At 46.6% G+C, this 16,752-nt stretch overlaps 1 protein-coding gene across 1 annotated transcript in view; it reads right to left on the minus strand.

Moving 5' to 3' along the window:
- Kat60 (katanin p60) overlaps positions 1–16,752 on the minus strand; it is a 139,053-nt gene that overhangs the window by 88,124 nt on the left and 34,177 nt on the right. Inside the window, exon 2 of the mRNA XM_037426357.2 lies at positions 4,185–4,378. Coding sequence (XP_037282254.1) covers positions 4,185–4,378 — 194 coding nt within the window. The remainder of the gene's footprint in view (positions 1–4,184; positions 4,379–16,752) is intronic.

The raw sequence follows: 16,752 nt of genomic DNA on the forward strand, positions 1-16,752 counted from the left end.
CCCATAGGGCATTACAGAGGGGGTGGGTACAACATTTTATAACACACAAGAAAAAAAAGACAAAAAAAAGAAACAAGTGTCAGATGCGCAAATCACGAAGGCAACATAAATCAACTAAAAATATATAAGTAAGAATTCAAGCACATACAAGACAAAGATAGATAATGGAAACTGCGTATAGTTACAAACATTGCTGAGAAATTGCAGTCTTGAATAACAAAGGGTCTGTTATTGTTACAACGGAAGAGGGAAGGTGGTTCCAATCGGCGGCTGTTTTCGGTAAGAAGGCTGCTGAAAAGAATTTGGTGCGGCAAAACGGAATGGCAACCTTATGCTGGTGATCAATGCGCGATCAGTGGTATGACGGTTGTGAAATGAGGTCTCGCTTCATTGATGGATTGTGAAAAAATATCTTATGAAAAAAATGCAGTCGCACCAGTTTCCTCCGGACAGTTAAATTGGGCAGGTCAAGGTTAGATTTCATTTCTGACATGCTAGCAGTACGGGAATAATTAGAACAAGTGAACCGAGCTGAGCGGTTCTGAACAGATTCTAACGCGTTGATTAAATTTTGCTGCACGGGATCCCATATAGCGGACGCGTACTCAAGCTTTGGGCGAATTAGTGATCGGTATAGTAGAATTTTGAGGGACAGCGGAGCGCGAGAAAAGTTGCGGCGTAAGTATCCTTGCGTTCGGTTAGCGTTATTACAGATGTAGGTAACATGCGCGTGCCAAGATAGATTGTTGGTAATGTAAACGCCGAGGTACTTATATGAAGAGACATGCTGGAGGGGAACTGCATTAATTCTGTAGGTACAAGGGGGAGAAATAGATCGCCGGGTTATTGACATGCATTTAGATTTGTTAGAGTTGAGAGTCATAAGCCATTTATTGCACCAGGTTGAGACAGTGTCAAGGTCTGACTGTAGAAATTGGTTATCTGATTCATTGTTTATTTCGCGGTAAATTACACAATTGTCTGCAAATAGCCTTATAGTGGAGTTAATGCTGTCGGGGAGATCATTAATATATATAAGGAAAAGTAAAGGGCCTAATACGGAACCTTGGGGTACGCCGGATGTTACTTTAGAAAGAGGTGAGTTATAGTCATTAGTTGTTACAAACTGAGTGCGATTAGTCAGAAAGCATTCAATCCATTTAAGAATGTTCGGGTCAATGTTTAAGGCACTAATTTTCAGGAGGAGTAATTGGTGAGGTACTTTATCGAAAGCTTTTTGAAAGTCAAGAAAAATGCAATGCACAAGTGAGCCTCGATCTAAAGCCGATGCTATGTCATTAGTAAAATAAAGAAGTTGGGTTTCACATGAGTAACTTTTTCGGAATCCGTGCTGGTAGGGAGTAAAAAAAGAGTTTGATTCTAGGAATGAGACAAGGTTGGAGTAAATTATATGTTCTAACATTTTACAAGGAACACTGGTTAGGGAAATTGGTCTGTAATTGAGAGGGGACTGTGTGTTACCAGACTTGTGCAGAGGGACCACCTTCCCCACTTTCCAGTCAAGCGGCAAAGTGGAGGTCTGAATAGATTGCGAAAAGATTAGGGACAAGTAAATTGATGAATACAATGCAGTGTTTTTTAGAAACTTTGAGTTGATTTCATCTACGCCACAAGAAGAGGATAACTTAAGCTTGTGAATTAAATTTTGCACTCCAACAGCATCAACGGTAACAGGATACATGGGTAAAAAATCACGACTAGGCATTTGTGGCAACGCAGAAGCAGAACAACTTGAAAAAGAAGTAACAAAAAAATCATTTAATGCAATGCAACACTCTTCACAGCGAACTGGCTGCCCGTCTGAGTTCGTAAGCGAAATGTTTTTCTTTTCCCTAGGTTTAACAGTTTTCCAAAACTTAGAAGGGTTGGTTACAAGAATTGAGGGAAGGGTATTATTAAGAAAAACGCGCTTGGCTTCGTTGATAGCTGCTCTGTATTCGGAAAGGACAGATTTGTACACGTGCCAACGGGCGAACGAATTAGTCTGCTTTGCCTGACGGAACAACCATTTCTTTTTATTCCGCAATTTTTTTATGTCAGTTGAGAACCAAGGGGGGCGTTGGCGACCCTTGATAACGTATGTGGGAATGTATCGCGTGATTAAAGATTCAACTTTCATTTTGAACAAGTTCCAGTTTTGTTGAACACTGCGATCAAAGAAGCCATTAGCAAAGCTCTCAAAATTCGATTCGAGTTCACTGTTGATTGAGTCATAATCGCCGCGTGAGTAGTCTCTTATTGTTTTCCGATTGTTTGACCGATGCCTTAAAGAACCTGTTAGATTGAAGTGCACGAAACAATGGTCACTTATGCCTGGGATATATGAAATAGAATGGACAAGGTCTGGTACAGTGGTGAGAATCAGATCAAGAACATTTGATGAAGTGGGGCCCATTCTTGTTGGCTGTGTTACGAGTTGGGTAAGGTTAAAGTCTTCGCACAGTTCCACGAAATGTAAACTGTCGGCTGAAAGTGAGCTTAATGAACAAGAAGGAAGTGACCAGTTTATTTTCGGGTAGTTAAAATCGCCTAAAAGAAAAACAGGTGTATGCGGGTGCCTTTTGACAATATCATTCAAAGCATCATGCAGTTGCTCGCAAAACACTGGCGTCGCACTCGGAGGGCGGTAACAGCCACAAATTATGACATTTTGATAGTTGACATGGAGGGAAACACAGACAAATTCTAAAGGTGATGCTATTACTACTTGGCTAGAAACTATATAATCAGCTACGGCTATAAGTACACCACCTCCTGGCGATTCTTCTCTATCACATCTGTAAATGGTATAATTATTTTCACAATCGAACAGCTCTACACTTGCAATGTTAGGGGTAAGCCAAGTTTTCGTTAACACTACAACATTGGCGGCGCAGTCATCAAAAATTGAAGATAATGCATCCCGTTTGTTAAGAACACTTCGTACGTTAGAATATAAAACTGAGTAGTTACGATAAGTGGCCGAGGGGTGAACTTTGTTAGGATAAGAGCGTATCTTCGTCGGCATGCGTAGCGGAGGACGAAGCTTCTGATGAGTTCTGCGCATGTGTATGCGGCTCACAAACGCTGTTGGTCACCGGAGAGTACACAAAACACTTTTTGTTGATGTAAAGCTTATTGTACTTGACGGTATACTTCTCGCCACTCGCCTTGCCGAATTCAAAAAGCTTCTTGCGCACGCTTCTTGTTGCGCGGCAGAAATCCTCGCTGATTGACACATGAGACTCGCGAAAACTACTTCTAGACTGCAGTATGCTTTCTCGGAACTTAAAAGAAGCAGATTTTACGATCACTGGTCGAGATTTGCCAACTACGAATCTGCCTAGCCTGTGCGCGCGGGATATGCGGTCGTCGCTACTTCCCAAGTTTAGCTTCAGAGCTTCATTGAGGATTTGGCAAACTTTTTCTTCTGATTGCGCCCACGTTTCCGAATCGCAATCTTCTATTCCATAAAAAATCAAGTTTTCTCGGCGAGAGCGATCTTCAAATTCGTCAAGGCGCTTGTTGACCGAAAGTACCTCTGGTACCCGTTGACGATTCGGCTCGCTGTCTGAGACCCGGACACATTCCTCAACTGCGCATAATCGGTTGTCTAATTCTGCCACTTTTTGTTCAAGAGACACTTGCGCCTATCTAACTTCGTTAATGGATTCCATAAGTTCTTCGTGTTTTGCGTCTATCTTAGAGTGCAGCCCCTTAATCAACGAGATTAACTCGTTGTATTGCTTCCCCGTATCTTCTTTTGGCGGGCCTTTATGGATTCCAGAGAGGTCTGCTTCGTGACTTCACGAAAAAAAAAGAAGCAGAAAGACATCAGAGATTTTTTCTCCAAAAAATTAAAAACAGAGATTTTTTCTCCAAAAAATTAATTTTTTTTGAGTGCCTAAAAGTAGTTTGCCTCTGACTCGGTGTTAAGTTGGGTAGTTTTGCACGTGTCCCGATGATAGGAATTTGGGCTATTACGAATATTTTTTGTGACCATGCGAGACTCGTATCATTGAGATTCTACAGTAAAAAAAAAGCAACTCGAGAATTCAGGGAATAAAAAAACAAAAAACAAAACATGCATGAGCACGAAAGATGGCAGCTTTCTTCAAAGCATGGCACTACATTACAAAGCCTTAGCAGTTTTAGTAAAAAATGTACAAGCCAATATGTCCTACTTGTGCTCCACAGGGTTGGGTGCTGGCCAGACTTCGGGGTCTCGTGGTGTGAACCAAGAGTCCGGCTCAAGGTCATCCTCATAGTTAATTCGACTTGTGGGAATGCGTTCAAGATGGCTGTCCGAGCGAAATCCAGTCAGCACCACCTGGATGTCCTTGATGTACTCGTATTCCTGTGCCAGCTCTTGCTGAATCTGAAAGGAAAGAATGCTGTTGCCGTACAAAGAAAACTTTGGATACATGTATGTAGGCGAAGACGACTAGTTCATGGAGCTGTGGGCTGCAGGCTTCGTCCCAGGTACTTGCCCCAGTCATGATCATCACAGTGAAGTGCAGCTGCACGACAAGGGGTGTGTACACCATGAACGCCACCACGATGAACCAGACTGCACACTGTTTGGCGCTACGGTGATTGCTACGATGGTGCATGAGAGGGCTGTCAGTGAGAACTCGGTCAAGCAGAAGTGAAGCGCATTCATCTTTAAAGAGTACTGACACAAAAGTTGTAAATTGTCATTTATCTGCGTCAAATGAAAGGTCAAGCCTTCAAAAGCCTAGAAAACTTACTGCTAACTGTGAGTGCACTCTGAATAAGCAATGACTTTATGCATTTGAAAGATAGTTTCGATTCCTACCACACTCCAACATCAAAACACGGTGAGCGCTTGCGCAAGATGTCATGACGTTTCCACAGCACTTATGTATGATGGCTCCATCTATGGCATAGAAGCAGCCATTTTTTATGTTTTGTGATGCACAAGGCCATTTCGGAAGTTTAAAACCTGACGTTGCCACAACTAGCCAGACTGCTATGTGAAGTCACCAGGATTAGTACTGTAGCCTCAGGTTAAACTAGTTGTGATGGTAGTATAGATGCACCACAAGAAAAATGACTAATTCTTACTTGCTCATAGCAGAGCAAGTAGAGTTTTATACTTGCTCAGAGCAGTTTTTACATACAGTAGATTTGTATGGCAGAGTTACCTTACCTCCGAAAAATGGTGTCAGTGTTCTTGATGTTTTTCACTGTGCTGGCCTCCAGCTTCATTAACGCGTCTAAGTGCATTTTTAGATGGCATCAGATCAAACTACTTGGCTACCTTGTTAACGCTACTTGTGTCCAACCAGACCCTGACAAAGCCCAAACTGCACGCGAATTTCCACAGAAAATGTGAAGCTTTCTGGGGCTCTGCTCACATTTCCACCATAATGTCATGAATACAGAAAGGTACCTAAGGCACGGGCGCCGAAATGACACCAAATGGATGAAGACGACGATGCTGTTGTTTTGGGGCCGACCCTGAGCTGCCCTATTGTCCTGCAGTATCAAACCGACCAGCATTAACTTAATAAATACTTCCCATAACATATTTTTGGTGGAGGTTGCGGGTCTTCCAGCACCCCGACCTTCGTCCAGCCACAATGCCTGAAGACAGCACCCTGGCTGTCCATCCCACACTTACTCCGTCACCTGTGATTCCTTCCCACCTTCTTGATCCTGGTACATTTTGCGGCACCAACACAACTGACATTGACAAGTGGCTCGTATTATACGAGCGCGTCGGTAAACAATACAGACGGGATGAGATGCTTATGCTTGCCAACATCATTTTTTTACTTACGAGGTACCGCAGGTGATGATGATGATGGTGGTAGATTTTAGTGGCGCAAGGGAAACTCAGGCCAAACAGCGCTAAACATAGGGTTTTTTGTTGGTTCAATTATAGAAAAAAATCTCAGGGTGGCAAGAATAAAAGAGTGGGGCATAGGGATTAAACTTAAGTGTAATGACTATGAGTGATGAGTTTAAAATGTAACGGTCTAAACCTATGGGTTTTAAAAAGTCACGCAGTGGCGGCAGTGGTCCTTGTCAGGACAAGGAGTGCGTACTGCATGACATTTGGTAAAGAGGTCTCAGCGGTTCTCTGAGGATTGAGAGCGGGCTGAGATTATTGAGAATATGTAATAAGTGCACGAATCCAACATCAGCTAAGAACTTTAAAACTACTTTTATGGGAAACATGGGATCGTCCGCAAGAAAAAATAAAGGGTGAGGCGGTATGTGGCATTTGTATAGCTTTGGGAAATGATGCAGTCTTTGTGGTTCAAGGTACGGACACATAATTAAAACGTGAACCACAGATAGCACATCACCACATTTTTCACAACACGGTGCAGGAGAGTTGCTTAAAAGGTGCGAGTGTGTTGCATGTGTATGACCGATCCTGAGTCTGCTCAGTGCAACCTCTTGATGCCTGTTACGTTTTTCAGGAGCATATCTACCTATTCCTGGCTTTACTGTGTGCAATTTGTTTTCAATTGCTGCGTTCCATTCCTCTTGCCATGGCTTACGCATTCGGTTACTGGTTAGCGGCCTCAAGTCCTCATATGGGATGACGACTACGTCTACTGTTGGGCGGAGTGCAGCGGACTTCGCAAGTCGGTCCGCTGCCTCATTGCCAGCTATGTTGCAGTGTCCCGGAATCCAGCATAGCGTGGTTTTAAGCTTGGATCTGTAGGCTGACATGAGGCAGTTTAGAAGGGTATTAGTCACTGGATTTTTTTGTGTCTTTGCGGAAGACAACGCAGTCACTGCACTGAGGGAATCTGTGTATATGATGGAGGCTGGCTCTTTCTTCTTTAAGATGTGCCTTATAGCTAGCAGTATGCCATAGCACTCAGCAGTAAATGTGCTGGTATGTTCATTCATTGTTGCAGATTCAGAGTACGCCGGGTCGTATGCAGCACGTGCGACGGCCGAGGAATTGGAAGCATCAGTGTAGTACTCAGCACACCTGTATTTTGCCTGCAAGTACATAAAATGCTGCTCGATTGCGACTGGGAGGTCATGCTTTCCTACCTCTAGGAATGACAAGTCGCAATTGATAGCTCACATTTCCCATGGTGCCACAGTGTCCTTGTGGGAACTTAGTTGAAGATTGGAGACGGGTATATTAAGATTTTCAAAGTGTGAGGCCACTCTGATGGGATACGTTGGCGTAGCTAAAGGTCGCCTCGTAAACAGGTGGGCGTTTCATGTATCCTGCAATAGCTCGCGCGATGGGTGGTCGACATGAGAGAGCACCTTGGTTGCATACTTGATGCTTTTAAACTGCCGTCGTCGTTCTAATGACCACTGATCTGTCTCAACATACAGGCTGGCTATTGGGCTGGTTCGGAAAGCGCCACTAGCCAGACGAAGCCCATGGTGATGCACTGGGTCGAGCATCTTAAGTGCGGATCTCGATGCTGATTCGTACACAACCGAGCCATAATCAACTTGAGAGCACTGCACTCCTGAGAAGGTTTAATAGACAGTCACTATCTGTACCCCATGACTGATGCGAGAGAATCTTGAGCAAGTTCAAGGCTTTCAAGCATTTCAGTCGCAGCTGCTTGATGTGTGGGACAAAGCTGAGCTTTTCATCCATCACAACACCTAGAAATTTATGATCCTTCTTAGTAGCAATGGTGTGTTCGTTCATTGAAATGTTGGGGGACGGCCTTATGCCACGTAGTTTTGAAAAGAGTAGGCAGACAGTCTTGTCACAGTTGAACTTAAAACCATTTTTGTCTGCACAGCTTGAGAGCTTATTTACTGCCAACTGAATCTGACGTTCCCAGATGGCTAGGTTGCACGATTTGAAGCTGATCTGAATGTCATCCACATATACAGAGTAGGAAATCGTTTTAGGCACTATAGTGCTTATGGAGTTTATTTTTACGATGAATAGTGTGCAACTAAGTACGCCACCTTGGGGGACACAATTTTCCTCGTAAACCGCCTTGAAAGGACATTTCCAACACGAACCACGAACGTACGTTAAGAGAGGTAGCTTTCAATTGTATTCAGCATGTTCCCTGACACTCCAAGAGATTGCAAGTCACGGAGAATGCCATAACGCCATGTCGTGTCATAAGCCTTCTCCAAGTCGAAAAATACAGAAAGGCAGTGTTGTTAGTGAATGAGGGCATCCCTGACGTAGGATTCGAATGCTACGAGTTGGTCAGCTGTCGACCGGCCTGATCTGAATCCAGCTTGACGACGGTCAAGGAGGCCATTATATTCAAGGTAATACATGAGGCGGCGGTTTACCATTTTTTCAAATACCTTGCACAAGCAGCTAGTCAGGGCGATAGGCCTATAACTAGCGACAAGTGTGGCTTCTTTTCCTTGTTTGAGGATGGGTATTATAACTGCCTCTTTCCAGGCCTTGGATAGACGCCCGGAGGACCATACGCTGTTGAACAGTAAGAGAATGACATCAAGAGTGTGTTCGTGTAAGTGTTTCAGCATGCCATATGTAATCTTGTCTTGGCCTGCAGCTGAATTGCCACATATTGCCAGCAGTGCCTTCAATTCGTCGATGGTAAACAGAGTATTGTAGCCTCCAGCAGATGGCCTTCTATCGCGTATAGGCTTACGTTCCTCAGCAAGCTTGTGTCGTTTAAAGGAGTCTGTATAATGTGCTGAGCTGAAGATATACTCAAAGTGTTGGCCTATGGCATCCGTCTGGTGTTCCAGCGTATCACCAGCAGTACTGACGAGAGGGACCGGATGAGTGTTGTGCCCTTGAAGTGCTCTTACTCTGTTGTACACCCTATGCGTATCAGTGTAGGAGTTAACTGACGAGAGAAAGGACTGCCAGCTCTGCCTCTTTGATTCTCGTCGGATACGCCTGCCATTTGCTTTTGCACGCTTGAAATTCATCAGGTTGTCAGCTGTCAGGTACCTGCGAAATTTCGACCAAGCTTTGTTTTGGTTCTCGCGAGCTTTTTTGCACTCCGCATTCCACCAGGGCCATCGTTTGTTTCGCGTCTTGTCAATGTCTGTGGGATCGATCGCTCTGCGGCCTGTACGATATGAAGTACGACCGTTGCTTCACAGTCATCAATGTCTAGGTTTTCAATAGAAGAACGCGACAGTTCTGTAAGTTCTCGGAATTTTGTCCAGTCAGCATCCTGTTCTCTAAACCTGAATACATTTGTAGTTGTCTTACTTGTACTTCCTGTGTGTTTTAGGCAGACAGGAAAATGATCACTTCCATAGAGGTTATGAATAACAGACCATTCTGTGGTTGCCATGAGTGAAGGGGAGCCGATAGCAAGATCTATGGCTGTGTATGAGTTGCACGCTGCGTTAAAGTATGTTGGTTCTTTTTTGTTAAATATACAAGAGGAATTTTTCGATTAAGGAGCCTCGAGAATCTGTTCTTCTTCATCCCCATAGGGGGTTGTGCGCATTAAAATCTCCAACCAAGAGGAATGGGTGCAGGAGCTGGTTGACTAGAGTTTCAAACTCTTTAGTAGACAGGTGGTAGTCAGGAGGGATATATAATGAGCACACAGTTGTCATTCGTCCAAAGATAAGGGTTCGTATTGCCACTGCCTCTAAGTCAGTAACCAGAGCGAGGTTTTGAGACGGGAGTGCTTTCTGCACCACGATAGCGACACAGCCGGATGAATGGGCAGTGCCATGCCTGTCCTTTCAGTATACCGCATATCTTCTTAAAAAGTTAGTGTGTGTTGAGTTTAAGTGTGTCTCCTGCAGGAAAAGTATGTTAGGTTGGTGTTGCGCAAGTATTTCATAAATGTCATCCAGGTTCTTCAGTAGACCTCGGCAGTTCCAGTAGATGATACCCTCGGCAGCCATTTTTAAGAAGGAAGAAAGGTAGGAGGGTTATTCAGACTTCGCCGCGTTTGTCAGGCGCCTGGACTGTAGGGTGTTTCTTCCTTCTGAGGCGTTCTGTTGGGCTCCGCTTCACTAGGATGGATTCCGTGAGCATCGGAGACGCTGAGGACGCCGGTGTCACATCCATTGCCCCCTGTGAACACTCGGTGGCTGACGGAGGTTTCTCAAGAGGGACAGGTGCCCTCTCAGTTGTCTGCGTCGTTCCCGAGGTCTCACGGAGGTTGACCTGCGGGGTTTGGATTGTCAGTTTTGTCTCCGAAGTCTGATGGAGGTAGACCTGCGAGACTTCGAACGATGGTGCAGCCTGCGGCTGCTTGGTGGGGGGCCGAGATGTGCACGCATCAGCAAAGCTGTACTGCGTGCCCACCGTTGCTAGACGCAGCCCGGCCCCCCGGCGCGCTGCGTCAGCGTACGTTCTTCCGGAGAAGAGCGACACCTTTTTGCGGGCTTCAGAGAATGTGATGTTTTCCATTACTTTTATCTGGATGATTTCCTTTTCCTTTTTGAAAATTTCACTTGTCCGCGAGTACGCTGCGCGCGGCCCGTGACAGTTAAAGCACTCTGTTTGCGTGGAAGTACAGCTCTCCGTTGGGAGCTCATGATCGCCACATTTTGCACATGTTTGTTTTCCGTGACAGGTGTTCGACCCATGTCCGTATTTCTGGCATTTATAGCACCTTCTAGGGTTGGGTATGTAGGGGCGGACTTTGCAGTGAAGGAACGCAGCTTTCACGGATTCTGGCAGGATGGAGCGGTTAAATGTTAGTACTATATGAGGCGTCACCACTTCTTCATTGTTTTGTCTGATGTTTATCCGACGGATGGCGACTATGCCTTGCTCTCGAAAGCCTTCAAGGATGTCAGCTTCAGTTTCTCGCATCAGATCACGTTGTGAAATGACGCCTTGAACAGTGTTAAGACTGCGATGGGGGTGATGGACATGTCCAGGTGGGTGAACTGCTTCTGTTTAAATAGAGTGTTTGCATGCTGTTTCTGGCTTACTTCAACAAGAAGATCACCGGATGACAGTTTCTTTGCGTCATACTTTTTGTCTATTGGGTTAGCAAGGGTTTTAGCTATCAGGAAAACCGACCGTCCTGCAACAGAGACGTTATCTTCCAGAGAGTGTATGACTAGAAAGCGTGGGGAGTGGTCACAATCGCTTCCGGTTCGTTTGGAGCTTTCATCGGTGCGGTTCCTTTACAGGGACCGATCATTAAGAAGGGGGGAAAGATTTTGCCATGTGGTGCATTTCATGTTCGGCGGCGATGGTGACCACCCACCACCGAGCCCAACAGGGGGACGCTACAAGGTAGAACACTTGAAGGCACCAGTCATACATCGCCGCTATAACCAGATATAACGACCCAAGGTTGGGTAACTACAGAAGGTTAACCCTTGCCGCCAGGAAATTTGGAAGTAAACGGAAGATAGGAGATGACAGGATAGACGAAGATGAGAGAGGAGAGAGATAGGAAAAGGCGACTGCCGATTTCCCCTGGGTGGGTCAGCCCAGGGGTGCCGTCTACGTGAAGCCAAGGCAAAAGGGGTGTGTTACCTCTGCCGGGGGGCCTTAAAGGTCCAATCACCCAGCGTCAGCTCAACCCCCAGGATCCCCTTTTCCCCGGACACGGCAAAGCCACGCACGGCTAGGCGTGGGAGGGAGTCAAAACTCCCCGTTAGCTCGGGTCCATGGTGTCGCTACACACCAAACGCCTACTCGCGCAGGCGCCCCTGCAGGGAAGGTACCGCAGGTGCCTGGTATGATACGCGTGAGAAAGAACTCACGAGCTTGGACGTGTCCAAGCAGAAGCTCCACAACTTGTTTGACCGGTCAATTGCTCAACAAATGGCAGCCAGGCAATAACTGGCGTCGCAAGTTCAATCTTCCACCAAGTCGTATGTCGCTTACACTCAGGACGTGCTCACCTCGTGCCATAAAACCGAAAAAGACATGACAGAGGTAGACAAGGCCAGCAATGTATTGAAGGGCACAGCTGATGATGCTTTCAATATTCTAATCTGCAGGAACTGTACCACTTGTAACGGGGTTTATTTGCAGCGCAGAACGCAGAAAGCGAAGCAGTCAGCAGCGTCCGGCCAAGCGCAGCAAGCACGAGCTTATGCTGATGGCGATGCCCCTGATGCGCCGAGAAATGCCGCTGAAGCTCCTCTTCTTCACTACAATCGCCCTCCGCACAAAAAGACGCCATCCTGGCGGATTAGGGAGAAGAAACGACTAATGGGACGTAATATGGCTTGAGACGAGAGACGTGGACAGTGTCGCGGCTGCGGTAGCGTAGGTCTGTGGATGGGATGATGGGCTCCACGATATAGTTGACGAGTGACGTTTGTTCTACAACGCGGTATGGCCCGATGTATTTGGGAAGAAGTTTTGCGGAGCGGCCAGGCGCGGTAGCAGGTGCCCGAAGCCATACTAATGAACCAGGTGGAAAGTTTGGAGCCGAACGGTCCCCAGTCTGGCGGGATTGCTGCTTCCACTGGTCCTCGGTAGAAAAAGAGCGGGCAAGCTGGTGGCATTCTTCAGCATGTCGGGCAGCTTCGAACAGAGTTGTACTTTCGGACTCATAAGGTTTATATGGAAGAATAGTATCTACTGTACTTGAAGGTTCTCGTCCGTACAAAAGAAAGTATGGCGAAAACCCAGTAGTAGCTTGTACGGCAGTATTATACGCGTAGGTGACGAACGGGAGAACTTGGTCCCAATTTGAATGATCAGAGGCGACGTACATCGACAGCACTGCCAAGAGTACGGTTGAAGCGCTCCGTCATGCCATTTGTTTGAGGGTGGTACGCTGTACTTGTGCGGTGCACGATTCGGCATTCGTTGAGTAATGCCTTCAAGGCGTCAGAAAGGAAGGCACGGCCTTTGTCACTTAAGAGCTCGCGAGGGGCACCATGACGCAAAATGAAACGTTGCAACAGAAACGTTCCAACGTCACGGGATGTGGCAGTCGGCAGCGCGGCTGTTTCGGCATAGCGTGTCAGATGGTCTATCGCAACAATAATCCAGCGATTACCAGCTAGAGTTGATGGTAGTGGTCCGTAAATGTCAATGCCGACGCGATCAAAAGGTCGACTAGGACAAGGAAGAGGTTGTGACGGGTAGACTTGCCCGGGAGGTAACTTTTGTCGTTGGCACTGAGCACACGAGCGAATGAATTTTCGCACGTAGTTATACATGCCACGCCAATAAAATCTGAGTCGAAGCCTAGCGTATGTCTTGAAGAGGCCTGGGTGGGCGCACTGTGGGTCCGCGTGAAAAGCTTCGCAGATGGCAGCTCGAAGATGGCGGGGTATCACAAGGAGACACTTGCGACCGTCAGAAAGGTAGTTGCGTCGATAAAGAAGATCATCCCTTAGGCAAAAGTTGCTAGCCTGGCGGCGGAGAGCGCGAGACGGCGAAGGAGTGAGAGGATCAGAAAGAATGCTTATGAGGCCACCGATCCAGGGATCCTTTCGTTGTTCCACTGTCATGTTGCGCAAGGCAAATGACGCAAGTGCAGGCTCGAGGGAAGAGAGGCAAACATCTTCATCCGATATGGGTGAGCGAGAAAGGGCGTCGGCGTCCGTGTGCTTACGACCAGATCTGTAAATAACGCGGATGTCGTATTCCTGAAGTTTGAGCGCCCAGCGAGCAAGTCGTCCGGAAGGGTCTTTAAGTGTGGATAGCCAACAAAGGGCGTGGTGGTCAGTGACGACGTCGAATGCGTGACCATACAGGTAGGGGCGAAATTTTCCAAGGGCCCAAATAATAGCTAAACACTCTTTCTCGGTCACGGAGTAGTTAGCCTCGGCTTTCGTCCCCCTCCAGCACCTCCACCACTTGTAACGGGGTTTATTTGCAGCGCAGAACGCAGAAAGCGAAGCAGTCAGCAGCGTCCGGCCAAGCGCAGCAAGCACGAGCTTATGCTGATGGCGATGCCCCTGATGCGCCGAGAAATGCCGCTGAAGCTCCTCTTCTTCACTACAATCTGTTGACTCAATTATCACTGAACGTCCACAGTTTGAACAAGCCAAAAGCAGGCGAATCACTCAATGCTTCACTAGACTTTCAAACACCACTGCGAATTCTTTCTACGAAGATCCTGTGGCGCTGCGTCCATTCGTAAATTCTGCCAATATCATAAGGATTGTTCGCCAGGGGCTGGAAGCCATGACTTTCTCCATTTATAAGCCCCCGTGCAAGACAACTTGGCAACAATCTCTCTTATTCAAGTCGTTATGAGACGAGTTTGCCAACATGGGAATCCTATTTCCCCAAACCACCAGACACACATCCCAGCCCATAATGCCGAATACCACACCAGCCCCCTTGTTGTTACTGCAACGTCGGTTCTGCATTTGCCCTTACACTACCGAAATCCATCTGAGTGGTGCACACACACAATTAACTGATATGCTTCTTTTGCTCGCCCCATTTCTCACCACTGCCGCATCAAATGGCCTTTCCGGCACCTTTTTCGAAATAACCACCGACAGTACCAAGGGCAGTATTTGCCACCTCGTTTTACCAATGACCACCTTGAGAACCTCCCACATAGCCATTCTACGCTACACTGCGAGCCATTCACCTTCACCTCAGGGTCGCCGGCCACGCTCCCCTCTCAACACCACTGCTCTATGTCACAGGCATATTCTGGGTTGAACAGCGGTACTGAATGAATCGCACAGATGTGCAGGTTTTGTACGATCTTTCTTTCTCTCTTTTTTATAGTATCCAAATGACAGAGATGTAAATAAGTAGTTCAGTCACGCTACAGCAGTGCAAAGCAAAGGGAACACAAGCTAGCCACATACAAACAACACAGCAAAGGCGTGATTTAGTGCGAAAGCTTCAAGAGAGTCACCAAGGACGAGCATCCCTATATAAGGCAGAATGCGCTTTACTTGTGGCGGGTAATGTTAACGTTGCATAAGTGTCGTGCACCAATTCAGTAGAGAAGAGCGTAGATATTAATAGTAAACTGTAGTCAACGCATTTTATCTACCGACAATCGGCCCAAACCGCACGCAACAAAGCGCCACTGCGTGTATTTGTATACGAGCCGCCAACTGCCTATCCACACATGTGCGGGAACGATGCTGCCACTTATAGCACGATCTCGCCGCGAATTGCCCTAGCAAAGCTGTCCTCTGGAGCAATGTACAATTTCATCTTTCACCCCCGACCAAGACCACAGCCGAATCTGTCGCAGCCGCGCAAAATGAAGCATTCCTGGACAAAATGATATCAAATGACCTGTCACCATCCCAAGTTGAAGTGCTCCATGGTCTTCTTTTTTCTGACCTCTACATTTTTGATATCGACGAGTCTCCTAAGCTGCACAAGCGTCGTAGCCCACTGTATCGACACTGGCGACGCCAGTCCTCTTCATAAGCACTCTAACCGTGTGGATCACTCTGAGCACCATATTATACAGGAGGTAAGAGAAATTCTCACCAAAAACGTCATAGAGCCTTCCTCAAGTCGTTGGGCATCACCTGTTGTGCATATTGAAAAGAAGGACAATAGCTGGTGGCTCTGCATCGACTATAAGCATCTTAATCGAATCACCAAGAAGGACATCTTTCCGCTACCTCAAATTGATGATGCGCTCGACTGCCTCTACTATGGATATTGGCGAATTTCTGTCGGTGACAGTGAGAAGACAGCATTCATCACAATCGATTGCTTTTATCAAGTTAACCCATTTGGTACCCGTTTCTTTTTTTATGGGTATCCATCCTGAAAACAGATGCAATTTTTAATCGTATCTGTGTCTGCATACATCAGACTGAAAATTTCATTGTGAACGAGCTTTTAGTATGGCCCGTGACTGTTTGGCCATATTGGGCTCTTAGGCTACAGCAAAAATTTAAAAATATTAAATTATATCTTGGGCCTTGACACATTGCAAAAAATAAATTTAAAGAGCCAGTCAACAGGCTCAGACTTTTTTTTTTTACACCCCCCAAACAAACTCGATGATTGATTTGTGGTGTTTAACGTCCCAAAACCACCATATGATTATGAGAGACGCCGTAGTGGCGGGCTCCGGAAATTTAGACCACCTGGGGTTCTTTAACGTGCACCCAAATCCGAGTACACGGGCCTACAACATTTCCGCCTCCATCGGAAATGCAGCCGCCGCAGCCGGGATTCGAACCAGCGACCTGCGGGTCAGCAGCCGAGTACCTTAGCCACTAGACCACCGCGGCGGGGCCCCCCCCAAACAAACTCGGTAATTCATAAAGTAGACCGCAGCGATCACGTTTTCTGAATATTAGAGATGCGCCCTAAGCAGAGCCTCCATTTCGAAAAACAATTGCCGCACTCCTTTCCTACACCTGATTAATGCTCCTTGCACACGCAGTAACAACAACTCGACGATGTGACGCAGCATGCAGCTCGTCGATTGTGGTCTGAACCAGGTCTCAATAAATGGTAGTGAAGTCAACAACAGTTCCTGTCCCCACCCACAGCTACGACTGAGCTATTCAATTATACGAGTTACAAAATCCTCACAGGCTTCATGCATCGATATCGAGACACTTCACCGATACAGTTTTTGGGAGTGAGCAGATTGTCGGGCCACCTGTTGATCAGCACACCCACTATTAACCGCATTACTTGTGTGTTGTGTTGCTACTCTCAGATGGTGCGACAGTCTGTTCTCACAAAATGAAACTTCAGAAAAATCGAACCGGCTTCATGTCTAGATTTTGGAGAGCAGTTTTGCTGCAAATTATTGTCAGCTGCAAACGAGCGACTGAGCTCCAGAGAAGCATCGGCAGCGGGTAAACAGTAAAAAAACGAAGCTTCACAGGAAGCGGAAGTGCATTGCGACTGATCGAATTCGCTGATTACGTCAA

The sequence above is a fragment of the Rhipicephalus microplus genome, chromosome 5 (genome assembly GCF_043290135.1).
Source record: "Rhipicephalus microplus isolate Deutch F79 chromosome 5, USDA_Rmic, whole genome shotgun sequence".
NCBI lineage: Eukaryota > Metazoa > Arthropoda > Arachnida > Ixodida > Ixodidae > Rhipicephalus > Rhipicephalus microplus.